General features: G+C 36.3%; 3 protein-coding genes across 3 annotated transcripts; 2 read left to right on the top strand and 1 right to left on the bottom strand.

Annotated features, from left to right (window-relative positions):
- Positions 1–5,836: 5,836 nt before the first annotated feature.
- On the bottom strand, positions 5,837–8,877 carry LOC8289108 (nascent polypeptide-associated complex subunit beta). Its single transcript, XM_002527643.4, has 6 exons — positions 8,720–8,877; positions 7,348–7,415; positions 6,658–6,806; positions 6,519–6,575; positions 6,352–6,390; positions 5,837–6,225 (listed from the first exon to the last, which is right to left on the bottom strand). The coding sequence occupies exons 2-6, from the start codon at positions 7,413–7,415 to the stop codon at positions 6,050–6,052; spliced, it is 489 nt and encodes a 162-aa protein (XP_002527689.1). The 5' UTR covers positions 8,720–8,877; the 3' UTR covers positions 5,837–6,049.
- A 1,784-nt stretch (positions 8,878–10,661) lies between these two features.
- Positions 10,662–11,722, top strand: LOC107261942. The gene is made up of 3 exons (XM_015724482.1): positions 10,662–10,793; positions 10,898–11,454; positions 11,503–11,722. Exons 1-3 carry the CDS (start codon positions 10,662–10,664, stop codon positions 11,720–11,722), a joined length of 909 nt encoding a protein of 302 aa, XP_015579968.1.
- A 1,956-nt stretch (positions 11,723–13,678) lies between these two features.
- On the top strand, positions 13,679–14,062 carry LOC107261941 (uncharacterized mitochondrial protein AtMg00810-like). Its single transcript, XM_015724481.1, has one exon. The coding sequence runs from the start codon at positions 13,679–13,681 to the stop codon at positions 14,060–14,062; it is 384 nt and encodes a 127-aa protein (XP_015579967.1).
- The last annotated feature ends 5,021 nt before the right edge of the window (positions 14,063–19,083 follow it).

Here is a 19,083-nt window from a genome sequence, read left to right on the forward strand (position 1 = left end):
AAGTAATAGATTTTTAGTTGTCAAGATTAGAAGTATAAGATCTAATGGCTATAATCTAATAGGTGTAAATTAGACCAAGTGCATGCTAGAAAAAGTCCCTCTTAAAATGACAATATTAAGATTGGGAATCCTGTCTCACCAGATGAAATCCAGTTCCAACAGACACTCCACCACATGTGAAAGTAGTTATCTACGTACCATCAACAAGTACATTAAATTTGTTGAGTTGGGTTTTACTATTTTAATGTTTACAGCTAATAAGTTTCTATCTGTTAGAAATCAAGTAGATATAGTTATTCCTATTTGTTAGGAAGCAAGTAGATAGAGTTGAGTTTTGAATTAGTCTATAACAAACATTGCTATTTGTACGTGGTTGATATTACTGCTTTTTATTTCTTATGATGTACAGGCTATATATGCCTTAGTTGTTTTTTAATAAAGGATTAATCTTTTCCAAAAGTCTTATTGTGTGATTGTGAGTCTATCAAATTCTGGTATCAAAGCCACAAAAGAGGCTTGTGACTCTGTGAGTGAGTGAGTAAATAAAATAAAAATTACAAAAGTAAGTCTGATAATGGCAGAGGCAAGCAGCTTCGCACAACCTTGCATTCCCAAATTTGATGGGGATTAATGATCATTGGAGTTTGCTCATGGAGAATCTCCTTAGATCAAAGGAGTACTGTAGTGTTGTTCAAGAAGGTTATACAAAACCAAAAGATGAGGATGCATTGACAGTAGCTCAAAGAAAGACTCTAGAAGATATGAAGTTGAAGGATTTAAAATCAAAGATTTATCTCTTCAGCTCCATTAACAGGTCCATTCTAAAAACAATCACCCAGAAGGAGACGGCTAAACAGTTGTGGGACTCAATGAAGGTGAAATATCAAGGAAATGCTCGAGCACAGCGTGCTTAGCTTCAAACTCTTCGCAGAAATTTTGAGCTGCTTGAAATGAGACCAGGAGAGACAGTCACCGATTATTTTGGTAGAGTGATGATGGTGGCTAATGATATGAGAAACTGCGGTGAAAACATTAGGATGTCAAGATCGTTGAGAAGATTCTGCGTACTCTCACCGAGAAGTTTAATTATATTGTGTGCTTAATTGAAGAATTGAAGGACATTGATAGTCTTTCAGTTGATGCTTTATAAAGCTCATTGTTGGTTCGTGAGCAGAAGTTTAGAAAGAGTGGTAGAGAGGAATAAGCATTGAAGGTCAGTTATGAGGAAAGAGGAAGTAGAGGCAGAGGATTTGTAGTGAGAGGTCAAGGAAGAGGCAGAGGGAGGCAACTTAACAGGGCCAACGTAGAATGTTTTAAATGTCACCAAATAGGACATTATCAATACGAATGTCCTAGTTGAGAAAAGAAAGCCAATTATGCTGAGATTGATGAGGAAGCAGATATGCTTTTGATGGCTTATGTAGAAACCGACAACGTAAAAAGAAAAGAGGTGTGGTTCTTGGATTCTGGTTGTAGTAACCATATGTGTGGAAATAAGGAGTGGTTCTTGAATTTTAATGGTGAGTATAGACATTGTGTGAAGCTAGCCAATGACATAAGAATGGCAGTGATGGGGAAGGGAAACATACGGCTGGAAATCAATGGCACAACTCAGGTGATTATTGATGCTTATTATGTGCCGGATTTGAAAAATTATTTACTCAGTATAGGCCAGCTTCAAGAAAGAGGATTAGCTATTCTTATCCAGCATGGAGAATGCAGTCTCTTTCATCCAAAAAGGGGTCTAATCATGCAAACATGGATGACAGTGAATCGAATGTTTGTATTGTTGACTAGTGTGGTACCTGAAAGCTCTACCTACTTACAAACAATGACAGAAGATGAATCGTAGTTGTGGTATATGAGGTATGGGCATATGAGTTATAAGGGGCTGCAAACACTGAAATATAGAGACATGGTAAAGGGAATTCCCCTTTTAAAAGCTACAACAAAATCATGCACTGAATGTTTGGTAGGAAAACAATACAGAGAGTCTATTCTAAAAAGAAGTCAATGGCGTGCATCCAAGAAATTACAGCTCATACATGTTGATATTTGCAGCCCAATTACACCATTTCCTAACAGCGATAAGAGGTACATTTTAAATTTAATTGATGATTATAGTAGAAAGCTGTGGATATATTTTTTGAATGAGAAGTCCAAGACATTCAAGACTTTCCAATGCTATAAGAGTCTTATTGAAAAAGAGTCTGGAATGTTTATTTGTTGTGTACGCACTGACAAAGGAGGGGAATTTACCTCTGATGAGTTTAATAATTTTTATAAAAGTAATAGTATAAGTAGACAACTCACAGCAGCCTACAGGGTAGCTAAGCGTAAGAACCAGACTATCATGAATATGGCTCGATGTATGTTAAGTGACAAAGAGGTACCGAAAAGATTTTGGCCAGAAGCTGCAAGATGGACAACACATGTTCTCAATAGAAGTCCGACGTCGGTAATAAAAGAAAAAACACCATAAGAGATGTGGAGCGGAGTTAAACCAAAAGTGGATTACTTTAGAGTTTTTAGATGCCAAGCTCATGTTCATGTTCCAATCCAGAAAAGAAAGAAGTTGGATGATAAAAGCTTCCCTTGTGTGCTTCTTGGAGTTAGTGATGAGTCAAAAGCATATCGATTGTATGATCCAGCAACCAAGAAGATTGTGATAAGCCGAGATGTGTTTTTTGAAGAAGATAAGGGCTGGAATTGGGAAAGGACAGCAGAAGAAGTAAGACTCGATGTATTGTTATGGGAAGATTGTGATGAATCAGAAAATAAAGAAGAAGATGCTATGAACCAAGGAGCTGCTGTACTGCCAGAAAACATTACTCATTAAGAAGCACCAAGTCAAGAAATTTCAAATGCGGATAGATCTCGAAGGGCTCCTACATACTTGCAGGATTATGTATCAGGAGGTCTTTCGAAAGAAGAAAATGAGTCGAATAATCTTGCTATGTTTGTTTCCTGGAAAGATCCTCATTCCTTCGAAGAAGCGGTAATAGAAGAGAAATGGAGAAAAGCTATGGATTGTGAGATAGAGTCCATTGAAAAGAATGAGACTGGCGGTGACTCTACAGGAGGCAAGAAAAATTGGCGTAAAGTGGATTTTCAAGACCAAGTTGAATGAGAATGGTAAAGTGTACAAGCACAAAGCCCGTTTGGTAGCTAAAGGCTATGCTCAGAAACATGGGATCGATTACAATGAGGTTTTCGCCCCTGTAGCCAGATGGGATACGATTCGGATGATTTTGGCACTAGCGGCACAAAAAAGTTAAAATGTGTACCAGCTTGACGTTAAAAGCGCATTTCTTCATGGTGATTTGAATGAGGTCGTGTATGTAAAGCAACCATTGGGATATGTACGTAAAGGTGAAGAAGAGAAGGTTTACAAGCTTCGGAAGGCACTTTACGGATTGAAGCAAGCACCATGTGCTTGGTACAGTAAAATTGAAGCTTATTTTGTCAAAGAAGGCTTTGAATGGTGCAACTATGAACACACTCTCTTTGTCAAATCAGAAGAAGAAGGTAAGAGTTCTTTAATTGTAAGTTGTACGTTGATGATTTGATTTTCACGGAAAATAATTCTGGCATGTTTGAGAAGTTTAAGGGCTCCATGAAACATGAGTTTGATATGACAGATTTAGAGAAAATGAAATACTTCCTAGGTGTTGAGGTTATGCAAAAACCAAAAGGCATCTACCTAAGTCAAAAGAAATATGTCACTGAGTTGTTGGAAAGGTTTCATTTGCAGAATGGAAATCCAGTTAAGAACCCAATTGGGCCAGGTTCTAAACTCTCGAAGGAAGGAGGGGGAGCTATGGTAGATGCAACCGTCTATAAGCAATTAATCAGAAGTCTCATGTACATTACTGCTACAAGACCATACCTGATGTATGTGGTGTGTCTATTAAGTAGATACATGGCCAGTCCTACCAAAGTGCATATGCAAGCAGCAAAGAGGGTGTCGCGTTATTTGAAGGGTACTATGGCACTGGGACTGCTGTACAAAAGAGGTGACGTGAAGGAACTAGTTGCTTATACAGACAGCGATTATGCTGGAGACGTCGATGATAGGAGGAGTACAAGTGGCTATGTGTTCTTGATGAATGGAGGGGTTGTATCTTGGGCTTCGAAGAAGTAGCCAGTGGTGACATTGTCCACCACAGAGGCTGAATTTGTTGTCGATGTGTCTGGATGCGAAGGGTCTTGGAGCAATTTGGTTATTCACAGCCACAATGCACAACTATACTCTATGATAATAGCTAAACAATCAAATTATTTAAAAACCAGTTCTACATGGCAGGAGCAAACATATTGATGTTATGTTCCATTTCTTGAGGGATCTTACGAAGGAGGGAGTCGTGGAGCTTGTTCATTGTGATATGAAGGAACAAGTAGCTGATATAATGACTAAGCCCCTGAAGCTTGATGTGTTCATGAAGCTGCATGAAGAACTGGGGTGTGTGAAGTACCACTGAATTTAAACTGAAATACTACTGCTTTCAGTTTAGGAGAGGCATTGTTGAGTTGGGTTTTACTATTTTAATGTTTACAGGTAATAAGTTTCTATTTGTTAGGAATCAAGTAGATAGAGTCATTCCTATTTGTTAGGAAGCAAGTAGATAGAGTTGAGTTTTGAATTAGTCTATAACAAACTGCTATTTGTACGTGGTTGTTATTACTGGTTTTTATTTCTTATGATGTACAGGCTATATATATCTTAGTTGTTTTTTAATAAAAGATTAATCTTTTCCAGAAGTCTTATTGTGTGATTGTGAGTCTATCAAAATTTAGATGCAATTATATAAGGAAATAATGAAAAGAATTTAGATGGACTCTCTTAAAAATAATTTTGTAATAATATATTAATATAAAATTATATTATTGTGCAATTAATTTTATCTACGTAATAAGTAAAGTTCTAAATTGCACCAAAATAAAAATAAAAAATATGACACGTCATAAACTCATAGCATGGTCTAAATCCTAGCTTCTTTTTCCTACCAGGCGAGCATGAGGAGTATATCTTCCAACTTAATATCTAAAGTTATTTCTATGTTTAGTGACATAGTTTAAAATTGCTCGAATTTACTATATAGCAATCGATGAGAGAAATTAGAAAAAATACAGTGCAATTTTTTAAAATATATTTTAAAACCAATAAATAATATTATTTTTACTGTATAAATTTTATTCTTTTAAAAATATTATTTTTCTAATCTTTCTCAAATTTATGGTGACTATTTTTTAGTTGTTTTTTTTAGTAATTTTCAGTTTTTTTTTATTTTTTTATCCAAAAACAACCAAGACCGTAAATTTAAAAAAAAAAATTAAACAAACTGTATTTTTTTATGACGAATGTTGGAGCATTCCTAATAAATTTTTTTATTATAAAAATATATATATAATTTAAGTTTTTAATATTCTCTATTCATTCTGTTTTTAAATAATTTAAAAATATTAATTTTTCTCTTTAAATCTAAAGAGAGAAAAAAAAAATAGCTTTTAAATATATTTATCCTATTATATCTTTCTCTTACTTTTAAAAAATAATTATTTATTCAACTCTATTAATAGAAATTTAACTAGAAAATAAAATAGAGAACATTATTAAAATACATAATTTCAAAATAAGTTAAAACAAAAAGTTAATTATTTATAATCTAATAAGAATACATACAGAAGCATTGTTTGATAATAAAACCCCAAAAATGATGCTGCTTCAAGGAGCTTGCCAACATTCAACCATTTTAATACAAAATGGTCTCTCATTGGCAAACGAGTTCTCATCTTCTCTAGTCCAAAACATTGCCACCAAAATTGAATTAGTAGATGGAAGGAAAGCACCAGTATAGTAAAATAATAAACCGACAAACAATCAGAAATTTCTGTAGTGCATACATTGGATCAGGAAATCAAACAAGAATCTAGTGTCACTAAAACATAAGATCAAGAAAGGCACAAGGATGAAGGTGTAGTAAGAAAAACAAGAACTTCAAAAACATAGGAAGTGTATATAATAACACAAAATCCCTTCCCTGTCTCCCTAAGAAGCAGTTTTACCCTCCTCCGCAGCAGCTTCAAATGTCTCTCCAGGCACAAGATCTGGAACCTCATCATCGTCATCCTCAACTTGCTCTGTGGTTGCAGCAGCGCCGGCACTGGGTGTCTGCTTCTGGATTTGCTCCGCCAACTTCTTAAGGTTGTCCAAATTATCAGGACCTAGATCATGTGTTCATGAAAAAGAAAAAAACGAGAGACAGAGAGGAAAGGAGTTAGTAGAAGACCCTTGAGGATCCAATACAAAACTAATAAGTTATTATTTGGAAAAGATTTAGAAATGCATACCTAAATGTCCAAGCACTTGAGGGAGAATATCCTGCAATTCTGAAGAGAAGAAACAGAAACAAAATGTTAGTTGTCAAGAAACTTAAGCCGATAAGAAAGAATATTGCTATGAACATTCTCTTTGTTAAAAAATAAAAAGAAAGAAAATATTGCTGTTAGAGACATACTCTTAGTCTGTGGAGTGCCACTAACAACCCATGTATTGGCTGCAATGGATGCTTGAACTGAAATATCGAAAATATGTTTAGTCTATTATAAGAGAGAAAGCCGCAAATAACACCACCCAACTACAGCAGTGGATTTCACCTTTGGGATTCACAAACTGGATCACTATGTCATCCTTGAATATGTTGACTTCCTCAATTGCAGGAATTGTATTCACTCCTATTCTCTTTAAAGTGCTCTGAAGCCTTTTATCATCTGTTGTAGTAGTCTTGTGGACAGCCTTCTTCTTTCTGTGGTTAGAAGAAAAAAATTTAAAAGAGATTCCACAACCAAGTATAACCAGAAATCTCAATGTAAACTCCACATAAATTAAAGTAACAATGAAAAAGAAAAGAAATCCCAGAACTTGAAGATAAAAAATATAACATATGGCATTCATCTCAAGTAAAAGAAAAGGAAAAAAATGGAAAAAGCCATTACTTCTTTGGTTAGCAAAGAATCTAGACAGATTTTATTACTTCAGATTAACACCTTCAATTTCATAAGCTGTAGACTGATCCAATGGAGTGTTTCTCTTAGTTAAGTTGACAAGAGACCAATCACCGATAACAACTATTTGAATTAGTGTCCAAAAAGTTCAAAACATACCCAAGAAAAAGGCATCATTATGGTATTCTCTAAATACTGGCACTAGACTTCTTCCCTCCATAAAAAATACAGCTAAAATCTTTCTTTTCTTTTTAATTTACTTGTTTACAGTTGTTATTGCAAAGTCCATGAGATTAATCTAGTGACATCTAGAAAAGTAACAAGTCTGAATACACTTCCTACCTTCTCACGCTGCCCTTCCCACCGGTGCGAACTGCACCAGCCATCTTCATAAGTCTTTCCCTATTCATCTGCATAAAAAGAAATATAGCAGTCAATTAAAAGAATAACAGAATAATTGAGATAGAACAAGACAGAGACAGATATTAATTATCAGACAAGTGTTACTTTATCCCAAATTAAGTGTTGGATAAGGATATTTGTATGTAGTTTGTACATATGAAACTTGACTCTTGAAATCAGCAAAAAGAATCTATAAAATTATTTCTGGACACATACTAAGCTCAATCCAACTCCCAAATATGCACCCAAGACTATGCTGGTGCCTAATTTCCAATTTAAGTAATATGTAAATACCTTGACAAAAAATAAATAAATAAATCCTTGGATCTTAGCATCACTTCTTATAGACTATATTTTGTCCTGAAACACACAACAGAAATCTAATGTAGACTCTCTAACTGCATTGACTACAGGGAAGCAAAAGAAAGATTTGCAAACCAGTAGAAAACCCAAGTGTAAAAGAAATATTACTACTAACAATTCAGAATCTAAAGCAAAGCGAATCCTTATGTACAAGAAATAGACTAACAATGAGTAAATAACTACGGCAAACCACTCCAGAACAATTCCAGAGACCACAGCTTCAAATGCAATGAAATTTCATCGCCCTAAAGTATCTTAGATAAGCCAAAATAAGCATAGATATGGCTTAAGAATAGTTTACACGTTTCATTCCACTAGTTGAGCTTGAACACATAATTACACTGCACAATGAGCTTTATAGTCAATCCTTAATGGCCAAAATAACAATCATGATCAAGGTCTGCTTCACATTTTTCTTGCAACTTTACTTTGAAATCATTTTTCTTTTCAAACTGTTACCATCACTCAGTCGTACATAAACATGCACTGAGGGGCAACTTAACCTAGGAAGCAAATAAGCTTTAATGCAATTACTTTTATAAGAAAAAGTGAAATGCAAACTACCCAAGCTCCTGACACTAAATTCCAATGACTTCAAAGAAAGCTCATGAAAAAGGACACTATCAAATAACAGTATAACAAGAACCAAACCAAGACTAACTATGTACATAGGAAACTTAATCCGCAGGTCTCGGGAAACACACACAAAATCGAAAAAGAAAAAAAAACAACAAACAGATCATCACAAGCCCAATATACAACTGTGTTTCGAAGATGAAAAATGCTCAAAAGATTAGGATTGCACAACAAAAGGCACAAACAACAGAAAATGCTGCTAGTAACTAAAACCCTAAAGAAAACAAAAATTTCAATGAGAAATGATGTGAGCAAACATATAAAAAGAGGGTGAGATTCGAAAAGGCAAAAACAGGAGTCTTGGGGGATTTACCTTTAGCTTAGGGTTTAGGGTTTGCTGTGGTGGGGAAGTGATAAGTGATATGGAAGAAGAAGGTAAAGAAACAAGAAAGAGTTTCTGTGCTCTCAGGCGGCGCCCCTGGATGCCCTCTTTTCTTTGTTTTTTCTTTTTGTGAGAGGCTTGAGGATCATATAAAAGATAATCGATATCCGACGGCTATCTTTAAGTTTCCTCTTCGCACGTGTCAAACATCATAATCCATTGGTGTATGAGCAAGTTACCAATGTACAATAATAACTAATTTTAATGCTATATTTAATTAAAATTTTATTAAATAATTTATTCTATTTAAGAAGATATAAAAACATAATAAAATTAAAAGAGATATTTTTAGTACTATAAAATATATAGAATATATTTAAAAATTATATCTATTTTATTAGAATTTAATTTAACTATAACTAAATTTACACAAATTTAAATATATAAAATTTTATATTAATATTTACTTGAATTTACAAATAAATTTTATAAATTTTATGAATTTCAACCAAAATATAATGTAAGATTAATTTAAAATATAATTAAAATATTAAGTTTTTTTTTACTTTCATTAATGAAGAGGTATAAATCAAAAACAAAAAATTTTCGACCAAACAAATAGACGAGGTTCATCTTTAAGTGTAGATGAACTTAAGAGAGTTTTCCTCCCAAATCTATGTGCCACCCAATTACAATAGTGGTTGATATAATCAAAATTATACAATCCCAACTTTGAGGACATCTATTGAATATTCTAAATGACTATTATACAATTTATCATAGGAAGACACACCCTGCAATGCTAGGATTGCTGCTAGAATATCACTTTCAATCATATAACTTGGCCAAAATCTCTTATGGCCAAGCATTCAAGGATTATCAGCTTAAAATTTTAGGGGATAGGTTTACAAAGGGTAAAGAGCACCTTACTGTTGCTATCCTTAGCAATAACACCCATAGCACCAATTTTTTTAGAAGTGTCCACCACAACATCCGTATTTAACTTGATGAAACCCAAAGGAGGTGGACGCTTCCTTTACACATCCTTAGGGTGCAAAATGCTATAAATAAGTTATGTATTCTAGCCTATGCTTCTCGGGTTTAACAATAGGTCAACTGTAAAGGGAATTTCAAGATCATTGCTCATTATTCTCAGCTTGAAAGGAAAACTGGATGGGATCCATATTATCATCAACAAAAATATGTGTGCGATCACCAACTCTCCTATGAGCTTCCCTTTCAACCATCTTTTTTCTCATTAGCAAACTTTACCATCCCTAGGGTGGGTTAGAGCCCCTTTGTGTAGTTAAGAACATTGAGCCATGATAGTATCTACCTCTAAGTACCCTAATAAGTAAGGACTAAGGGTTCTTAATCAGGTACTATCCTTGTTTTGTGAATAAGGACAGATTGAAAGCATTCAGATCATGAAAACCAAGTCCACCCTTCCATTTCTAACAATAAAGCTTTTTCTAAGACACTTAGTGTATTTTGTTGGAAGAGTTTCGTTGTTTGTGGAACAAGTCCTTAGTTGTTTGTTTTGAATAAACCTATTCTCTAGAGATAGGATTCTTTGTTGATTTGTTCTCCCGTAGGAATAGCCATAATATAGTCATGTAAATCATGGATCCTTCTTTTACTCTTTTTTTCTGTTTCTGTATTGGCTATATAGAGCCATTCATTCTATTGAATATAATAAGCTTAAGAGCTACAATCAATCTTGATATCATCTGATCTTAACAGTGGTATCAGAGCCCGTACAAGGGCCTGACTTTTAGATAGAACATCACAAGAGAGAAGAGCTGAGTGAAACACAGAAAGAGAAGTTGAGTGAAACGCAGAGGAAGAGAAAACAACAACAAGCCATGGCTGGCGACAATAGCTTTCTCAATATCCCAAAGTTTGATGGAGACTATGATCACTGGTCCATGCTATGGAAAACTTGCTGAGATCAAAGGAGTACTGGGGCTTGGTGGAGCAAGGTTATGAAGAGCCTGAAATAAAGGAGCCACTCACAGGAGCAGAACGTCGAACCTTGGAGGAGCAAAAGCTGAAGGACTTGAGGGCAAGAACTATCTGTTTCAATCTATTGACAAGAATATTTTGAAAACGATCACCAACAAAACCACCTCCAAAGCACTTTGGGATTCGATGAAGCAAAAATATCAGGGGAATGCTCGAGTTCAACGAGCTCAACTCCAAAGGCTGTGCAGGGATTTTAAAATTCTAGAAATGCAAAATGGTGAGTGCGTGAATGATTACATTTCTAGAGTCATGTTAATTGCAAATGATATGAGAGGAGCAGGAGAGACCATGGAGGATAGACATATTGTTGAAAAGATTCTGCGCACATTGTCTAACAAATACATTTATATTTTATGCTCAATCGAAGAATCCAAAGATATCAATGAGATGACAGTAGATGAGCTGCACAGTTCATTACTTGTACATGAACACAAGATAAAACGGAAGGAAGTGACTGAACAGGCATTGAAGGTTACAGGAGACAGCTCTACTCTACGAGCTGATGAACGATTCGGTGACAAAGGCAGAGGACGTGGTGGATATAGAGGCAGAGGCAGAGCATTCAATAAATCCATAGTTGAGTGCTATCGGTATCACAAGCTGGGACATTTCCAGTACGAATGTCCCACCTATGCTAATTATGCAGAACACACAGAGCTGGATGAAGGAGAAGAGATGCTGCTTATGTCATTTATGGAAATGTAAGGAGCCACATGAGATGAAGTATGGTTTCTGGACTCTGGATGTAGTAATCAAATGAGTGGAGACAGGAAATGGTTCAGTGAGGTTGATCAATCATTCAGGCACAATGTTAAGCTGGGAAATGACTCCAAATTGGTTGTCATGGGAAAAGGCAACATTCAAATAAAAATAGATGGACGAGTTGTGGTCATCACAGAGGTATTTTACATTCTTGATCAAACCTACTTAGCATTGGTCAGCTTCAAAAATGAAATCTATCTATACTGATTAAGAATGGCTACTGTAGCATTTATCATGATATTAGAGGTCTCATCATATGAACTATGATATCTGCAAATCGTATGTTTGTGCTTTTGGCATCTATTCCCTCTGTCTCTACTAATGCATCAAATGTAGCATGTTTCAATGTAACCTCTGAAAATGTCACAAACTTGTGGCATCAAAGGTTCGACCATCTTAACATGAAAGGACTGCGGACTTTTGCCTATAGGAAAATGGTTCAAAGCCTACCAATATTGAAGAATCAATCCAAGGTGTGCACCATATGTATGACAGGAAAGCAGCAACGTGATTCTTTTCCAAAGAAAAGCACTTGGAGAGCATCCAGACCTCTACAACTCATTCACTCAAACATATGTGGTGCAATTATTCCTGAATCTCACAGTTATAAGAGGTATATCATTACTTTATAGATGATTATAGCCGAAAAATATGGTCCTACTTTCTACATGCCAAGTCTGAAGCTTTTAATACATTTAAAAGCTTCAAGTCATCAATTGAGAAGGCAACATGATACAACATAATCTGTTTGCGCACCGACAGAGGTGGAGAGTTTAGTTCATCAAAGTTCAATGACTATTGCAGTACTAATGGAATCGCAAGACAGCTCACCGCTGCCTACTCACCACAACAGAACAAAGTTACAGAAAGAAGAAACCGAACCTTGATGAATATGATAAGATGTATGCTTGCAGCACGAGATGTTCCAAAGGATTATTGGCCGGAAGCAGCAAACCTAGCCACTCATATTCTGAATAAATGTCCAACCTCAGCCTTGCCAAACATGACACCTGAAGAAGCTTGGAAAGAAAGAAAACCATCAATGGTACCCCTCAAGGTGTTTGGATGCATAGGACATGTTCATATTCCTGATGTCACAAGGAAGAAGCTAGATGAGAATAGCATCAAATGCGTGTACATGGGAGTCAGTGAGGAGTCCAAAGTTTTTTGAATGTATGATCCAGAAAAAAAGAAGATTCTCATTACCCGAGATGTAGTTTTTGATGAAATGGAAAAGTGGGATTGGAAGAAATCAAAAGAGACTAATTCTCTTGATCTTATATGCGAAGAAAATGAAGAGAACAATGAGAATGAAGATTCAGAAGCTGAAAATCAAGCAAATAATGACAGGGAAGAAGAAGTTGTAGGAGATGAGAGAATCAATGTCCCTGAAAGGAGAAGAAGAAAGCAACCAGTGTGGATGGGAGACTATGAGTCTGAAGCCGGATTGTCAAAAGAGGAAGGAGTGGAGCAGCTCACCTAGGAGATGCAATAGCTTGTTATGTTTGTGTCAAATGATCCTACCACCTTTGAGGAAGCAGCCAAAAGTCAAGTATAGAAGGATGCAAAGGAGTGTGAGATTGCAACAATTGAGAAGAATAGAACATGGGAACTAACAGATCTGCCAACAGGAGCAAAGAAGATTGGTGTTAAGTGGGTATTTAAGACCAAAATGAATGAAAAAGGAGAAGTAGACAAATGTAAAGCTCATCTTGTAGCGAAGGGGTATGCACAATAAGCTGGAATTGATTACACTGAGGTATTTGCACCTATGGCAAGATGGGATACCATTCGACTAACTTTGTCCATTGCAGCTAGTCGAGGATGGAATGTTTATTAACTCGATGTCAAGAGTGCATTCCTACATGGAGAGATAGCAGAGGAAGTGTATGTGGAACAACTAAAGGGATACGAGGTGACAGGTGAAGAAGACAAAGTGTACAAACTAAAGAAAGCTCTCTATGGGCTTAAACAGGCCCCTCGAGCATGGTTCAGCAAAATAGAATCATACTTTGTCAAGGAAGGTTTTGAACGAAGCACGAGTGATCACACTCTGTTTACAAAGAAGAAAGGGGGAGGAGATGTTCTTATTACAAATTTGTATGTGGATGACCTCATCTTTACAGGAAGCGGTGAGAAAATGTTGGCAGAATTCAAAAGTCAATGAAAAAGGAATTTGAGATGACTGATATGGGAAGCATGAGATATTTTCTTGGTGTGGAAGTCATACAGACTTCCAATGGCATTTTTATTTGTCAAAGGAAATATGCTAACGAAGTACTGGAAAGGTTTGATTTACAGAATTGCTCATCTGTGTGCAAGCTCACAAAGGATGCTAGAGGGTTGAAGGTTGATGCTACCGCATATAAGCAAATAGTGGAAAGTCTTATGTACTTAACTGCCACTAGGCCGGATCTGATGTATGTTGTGAGTCTGGTGGCTCGTTTCGTGGAAGCTCCAACGACTATGCATCAACAAGCTGTGAAAAGGGTCTTGCGCTACTTAAGAGGAACCACTGAACTGGGGCTATTTTACAAAAGAGAATGAGGAGAGAATTTGGTAGCTTTCTGTAATAGTGACTATGCCGGAGATCTTGAAGACCGAAAGATTACCTCAGGGTATGTTTTTAAGATGTCAAATGGATTAGTTGCTTGGAGTTCTAAGAAGCAGCTTGTGGTGTCACTGTCCACCACTGAAGCCGAATTCATTTCTGCAGTAGCTTGTGCTGCTCAAAGCATTTGGATGATGTGTGTACTTGAGACGTTGGGGATTAAGCAAAGTAAGTGCATTATCTTCTGTGATAATAGTTCAACGATTAAACTTTCTAAGAATCCTGTTATGCATGGTAAGAGTAAGCATATTCACGTTCGATTTCATTTTCTTCGGGAGTTGGCAAATCAAGGAGAAGTTAAATTAGTGCACTATGGTACTAAGGATCAGCTAGCTGACACCATGACCAAGCCTTTGAAATTGGAAGTATTCGTGAAATTAAGAGAAGGACTTGGAATGTGCAGCATTGAAGGGATAAACTGACTGTGTTCTGGAATAACAATTCAGTTTAAGGGAGGGTTTGTTGGAAGAGTTTCGTTGTTTGTGGAACAAGTCCTTAGCTGTTTATTTTAAATAAACCTATTCTCTAGAGATAGGATTCTTTGTTGATTTGTTCTTCCGTAGGAATAGCCATGATATAGTCATGTAAATCGTGGATCCTTCTTTTACTCTTTTTTCTGTTTCTGTATTGGCTATATAGAGTCATTCATTCCATTGAATACAATAAGCTTAAGAGCTACAATCAGTCTTGATATCATCTGATCTTAACATATTTTATGTTTATTTCCCCTAGCTCCCCACTAGAAATAGGCAATCGACTCGTTAATATCATCATAAAGACTTACCAACAGCCTAAAACACTCCATAGCACGAATGGGAAGGGCTTTCATAACTGATTTATTGATGGTGTCTTTTCCAACAAAGGAAAGAAAAACTTTTCCTTCCAACTTGCAATCCTTCTTTCAACTTTGCTTTGAATTTCCCAAAAAGTTTGCTTCTTTGATTGTTGGCTTACCAACGACAGGCCCAAGTATTTATTTTTGCACCTACATTAGAGATTTCAAGCATGGTTGTCAGGGATCTCTTGGTAAGTGTTGTGACTAAAAAAAACTATTGATTTATCCTTATTTATATATTGACCACTAGCCTTAGCATATAGATCAATGATCACCTTTAAGGTTGCCATATCTACACTTATGGCTCTATAAGAAAAATGAAAGAATCGTCAATAAGAAAATAAGTGGCTGACATGCGAGCACCCTTAAGAAATCTGGACTCCTTTGCGGTTTTCTCTTACCTCAGCTCTTTTAATCAACTGTGAGAAACCTTCCACACATAGAATGAATAAATAGAGTAACAATAGGTCACCCTGCCAAAGATGTCTTTATGGCTTGATATAATCCTCTACCGAGCCATTGATATTGAACGAGTAAGTGACTGTTGTGATGCACTCTTTAACCTAGTTTATCCAAGTGCAATGGAATCCCCAACATTTAAGGACTCTAAATAAGATCTGATTGCCATATCATGTTTGTTTCCTCGTTGGGTCTTAAGCGAATGCATAATTTTATAGGCCACAAATATATTGTTGAATATGGACCTTTCTTATAAAAAGGCACTCTAGTTTTTATTGATGAGTTAGGGATGAATTTCCATAATCTGCTTATTGAAATTTTGGAAATGATCTTGTAAATTATCGTACATAGGCTGATGGGCCTTAATTGGTGCATGGAGGTTACTGATGGAGTCTTCAGAATAAGGGATATTGTGGTATGTTTTATACCCTTCAGCAATTTGTTGGATTTAAAAAAAAAATTAACTACAAGGCATATATCTATAGTGATAATATCCCAAAAAGATGAAAAGATTTTACAATATAACCATCATAACTAGGCGCTTTATACAGGTGAATAAGAAAAAATAATTTTTTTAATTTATTATCAGTTACACATTTGATTAAAGATCGATTCATTTGCTCAGTAATATGATGAGGCCAACCCTACAAAACATCCTCAATTCTTAATGTCACGACCCCACCCGTGGGCCCGTGACCGGTACTAGGGAATGGGTAGGCTTAAGGCCACCTTTCTTAAGCTTCTTACAATTACCAACTCAACCATAACAGCCGACATCCGCTCGACTTCCCAGGCACTACTTTCGGCGCTACTCAATAAGACGATGCCTAATGCGATGACGAGGCAGTCCATAACACGACTGCAACCACGCTCTACACTAAAACTGACTGCGATGCCCACCATCGAAACAACAATCAAAGCTCCTAAAGGAGGACTGCACTAATCACTTGAAGAAACAGCACGAGTCTATCGCGCTTCGGATCTTCCCATCGCTACAAAGCTCATTCTCAGCACAACATCCAGGACAAGCTCGCAAGAAAGGAAAGACTGACTCTAACGTTGAAGGCGGAGACACCGGAGTCAATGAAAACAACAAGATGTGACATGATCCTAACTCCGCATTCAAGAAAATCTTAACTTAGGTCGGAAGGAAATCTAAACCTAAGCTCGATACCAACTTTGTCACGACCCCACCTGGGCCCGTGACCCAAGACTAGGGAATGGGTAGGCTTAAGGCCACCGAAACCCGTAGTAAGCCCCGACACTCAACGACTTAAACAAATCTCATCTCAAATTAATATTATTAAAATCATAAATTATCTTAATAGTTACACTTTACCAAATTTACTTCGGTCTACCAGAAAAACTAGGCGAGACCCGAAGCTCAGAAAATTTACAACTGATACATCTACTAATTACTACTGCGAGAATCTAAGATTTACCAATTTACATACCAAATCAAATACATCACCCGATGATGAAGGAGTCAAGATTCTTGAATAAGAGTCGCAAGAGAACTATGATCACGAATATGAAAAATAAGAAAATGAGACTCGGCCTCGAGAGTGAGTTAAAATCAAATAATCTAGAGACTATTGCTTCTTCTCAGAAAACATAGATTATTCAAATCAGTATATCAAACCATACTATAATTATACCCTACTATTTCCTTCATAAAATATATTTTTATTATTCATTTATTTATTTATTATGGTATGATTATAATATGGATTGTATTTACGTGCATGATTGATATTTTGATTCGAATGTCAACCATGAACGTAAATACAATCCATATTATAATCATACCATAATAAATAAATAAATGAATAATAAAAATATATTTTACTTTTACGGACGAGTGGCTCGGTAGAACCCTAAACCCCAAAATTTAACGACCATTTTGGCTCTCTTAATCCAATAAGATCACGAGAGCAAGCTCGATCGGGGTCCTTACCTCCGACTGAACACTTGAATTCCAAATAAGCCATACCAGAGAGCATCGCTCGATCGGGGACCTTAACTCCTAGTAATCAATCGAACTCGGCCAGAGAGCAATGCTCGATCGGGGCAAACAAATCCATAATAACCTTATGTCCATAATCATTACCTATGACGCGTCCCGATGCAACCCACCAGGTGGCATGTTCTACGAAAGCCACATTTCCCAAAACGCAATCATCACATTAAATAAATATCATTATATAATGAAATCATTCAACCATATCCAAATAACAATTAACAATTAAGAGTATGACATCAGGCAACTCATGTGAAAAACTGATAATATTCGGTATTATCATAACATTACTATAATAATACTTATATTATCTTCAATAATTAATAATTCAGTAAAATTAATTACATTGAGATATTAATAACCATGTTATGCATGAACTTTTAAATTAGCATATTAAATCAGACTTAGCAATAGTGCAATGATTAAATGACTTCCTAATTCGGTTTTGGCCCAAATTAAATAGTTAGGGGCTTAATTGAAAGTCTAAAAAGAAGTTTGGGGGTCAAATTGGAATTCTGCAGGATGAAATTGTAAGTAATTAAGAAAGTTGAGGGACCAAATTGTAGTAAGGAAAAGTTCGGGTTGATACAACTATGCCATCCCGACACAAGATTCCTCTTTGGCTAAAATCCAAAAGCGTCCTATATTATCTAACATGGGGCCTACTACGCCACAGATTCATTCCCACATCAACTCACCTTGTCATCCAGAGAATTCTCAAGCTAACACAATTTACTTTGAAAAAATTTACTTATTTATTTACTTTATAATCAACACCGATAGAAATTATTATTATCTTGAAAAACACTTTTACAAAATCGTAAAATCTCTAGCCATTTTTCTTTATATAAAATTCTACAATATCGCACGCCAGGGTGATGATGCCCCCTATCACCAAGGGTTGCAATGCACGATGTATGATACATGTGCTAAAATGAATTTATGCATGCCTAACAGTGAAATGCCATAATGCATTTTTACGGGACTGGGCGCAATATTGTATTTTAAAACACTTGTTCTACTTAGAAAAATAAATAATGTTCGCTTAAGTTTCTCTGGATTCTGAGCATCCGAAAATACTCCTGCCACCTTGCTTAAGCTTCTTACAATCACCAACTCAACCATAACAGCCGACATCCGCTCGACTTCCCAGGCACTACTTTCGGCGCTACTCAATAAGACGATGCCTAATGCGATGACGAGGCAGTCCATAACACGACTGCAACCACGCTCTACACTAAAACTGACTGCGATGCCCACCATCGAAACAACAATCAAAGCTCCTAAAGGCGAATCGCACTAATCACTTGAAGAAATAAGATGAGTCTATCGCGCTCGGATCTTCCCATCGCTACAAAGCTCATTCTCAAAGACAACATCCAGACAAGCTCGCAAGAAAGGAAAGACCGACTCTCACAACGTTGAAGGCCGAGACACCTGAGTCAATGAAAACAACAAGACAGACATGATCCTAACTCCAGCATTCAAGAAAAATCTTAACTTAGGTCAAGGAAATCTAAACCTAAGCTCGATACCAACTTTGTCACGACCCCACTGTGGGCCCGTGGACCGACTAGGGAATGGGTAGGCTTAAGGCCACCGAAACCCGTAGTAAGCCCCGACACTCACTGACTTAAACAAAT

This window comes from Ricinus communis, chromosome 3 (assembly GCF_019578655.1).
Source record: "Ricinus communis isolate WT05 ecotype wild-type chromosome 3, ASM1957865v1, whole genome shotgun sequence".
Taxonomy (NCBI): Eukaryota; Viridiplantae; Streptophyta; class Magnoliopsida; order Malpighiales; family Euphorbiaceae; genus Ricinus; species Ricinus communis.

Bases quoted from the DNA above. Each gene is read 5' to 3' on its own strand.
- LOC8289108 (XM_002527643.4), bottom strand. From the start codon at position 7,415: ATGAATAGGGAAAGACTTATGAAGATGGCTGGTGCAGTTCGCACCGGT. The intron at 6,807-7,347 runs GTAGGAAGTGTA...TTCTAACCACAG, and splicing joins GGGAAGGGCAGCGTGAGAAG to AAAGAAGAAGGCTGTCCACA. The intron at 6,576-6,657 runs GTGAAATCCACT...TCGATATTTCAG, and splicing joins CCAGTTTGTGAATCCCAAAG to TTCAAGCATCCATTGCAGCC.
- LOC107261942 (XM_015724482.1), top strand. From the start codon at position 10,662: ATGGAAAACTTGCTGAGATCAAAGGAGTACTGGGGCTTGGTGGAGCAA. The intron at 10,794-10,897 runs GCAAGAACTATC...CAAAAATATCAG, and splicing joins AAAAGCTGAAGGACTTGAGG to GGGAATGCTCGAGTTCAACG. The intron at 11,455-11,502 runs GTAAGGAGCCAC...CTCTGGATGTAG, and splicing joins CTTATGTCATTTATGGAAAT to TAATCAAATGAGTGGAGACA.
- LOC107261941 (XM_015724481.1), top strand. From the start codon at position 13,679: ATGAAAAAGGAATTTGAGATGACTGATATGGGAAGCATGAGATATTTT.